The sequence below is a fragment of the Priapulus caudatus genome, unplaced genomic scaffold (assembly GCF_000485595.1).
Source record: "Priapulus caudatus unplaced genomic scaffold, Priapulus_caudatus-5.0.1 Scaffold212, whole genome shotgun sequence".
NCBI classification, from domain to species: Eukaryota; Metazoa; Priapulida; class Priapulimorpha; order Priapulimorphida; family Priapulidae; genus Priapulus; species Priapulus caudatus.
In genome coordinates, this window is record NW_014577273.1 from 288,797 (window position 1) to 289,860 (window position 1,064).

A 1,064-nucleotide genomic window follows, 5' to 3' on the forward strand; every position below is an offset into this window, starting at 1 on the left:
TATATATGTATGCATGCAGGGGCGTAGCCAGCCTTTCCAAGAGGGCAGATTCCTTCCAAGAGGGGGGATTCCAAACCTACTATATACTAATAAAACTTCCTTAAAATTTTCGTTTCATGCTTTTATATATATACATACTGTATCAGATATGTGCTATTTTGATACAAACCAGAGGGGATTCCGGAATGCCTGGAATCACCCCTGGCTACGCCCCTGGTATGTATATATATAATATAATATTGATTACCCATATCTAGGTATGTACACAACATATTTGTAGCTTGGTAACAGTGTTACAATGACATATATTATTTCATCAGTGGATTGCATAAAAGGTCAATCGAGTAACAGTTCCCACCTATTTATTAAACTACAAATACAATGAGGCATATTAATTATCACAATATGCATATATGACATATATGCCATTTCCATCTATGTACATTGCACTTCACCGACTTCACGATAACATTTATATACTACACACATATATTCTGATTAATTGAATGGCAACTGCACCGCCTAGAGTCAACGACGCACGCACGACCCGTTTCAGCAGGAGCGGCCGCTTACGATTTTTAGTTTTTGGTCGCTCTTCATCGACTGCGGCAGTTTGAGGTTGGCGGAAACCATCATCGACTCCATGACGCTGAGGTGCGGTAACAGGTGGTTGTCCTGCATGATGTAGCATGACATCTTGCGAAAGCTGCGAAGGTCGCGATTTTTCTTGTTGATCATGATGTTGCCACTCACCGACGACGTCCTGCACGGCAAGGGCAGACGGAAAAACGAGCGAATTCGTAAATCGGCGACACTTTGTTGCGCTTGTCGCTGTACTAGTATCTCGTTCTCCCCCTTCGCCTCTCCCCATCACCCTCCCTATCCTTCTCCCTCCCTTCCTCCCCCCTCTATCCGATCCCTCCTTCCATAGGCCCTCTCTCTCTCTCCCTATAGAAAAACGTGTGATTTTGTAAATCTTGAACTTAATCTGTCTCCCTGTCTCTGATCTGTCTCTGTCTCTGTCTCTGTCTCTGTCTCTGTCTCTGTCTCTCTCTCTGTCTCTG

At 43.9% G+C, this 1,064-nt stretch overlaps 1 protein-coding gene across 1 annotated transcript in view; it reads right to left on the bottom strand.

Annotated features, from left to right (window-relative positions):
* LOC106807402 (ATP-binding cassette sub-family G member 4-like) overlaps positions 1-1,064 on the bottom strand; it is a gene marked incomplete in the record, with an annotated part of 27,140 nt that overhangs the window by 7,984 nt on the left and 18,092 nt on the right. The window contains 1 exon segment of the mRNA XM_014809719.1: positions 574-763. Within this exon segment, the coding sequence (XP_014665205.1) occupies positions 574-763 (190 nt within the window).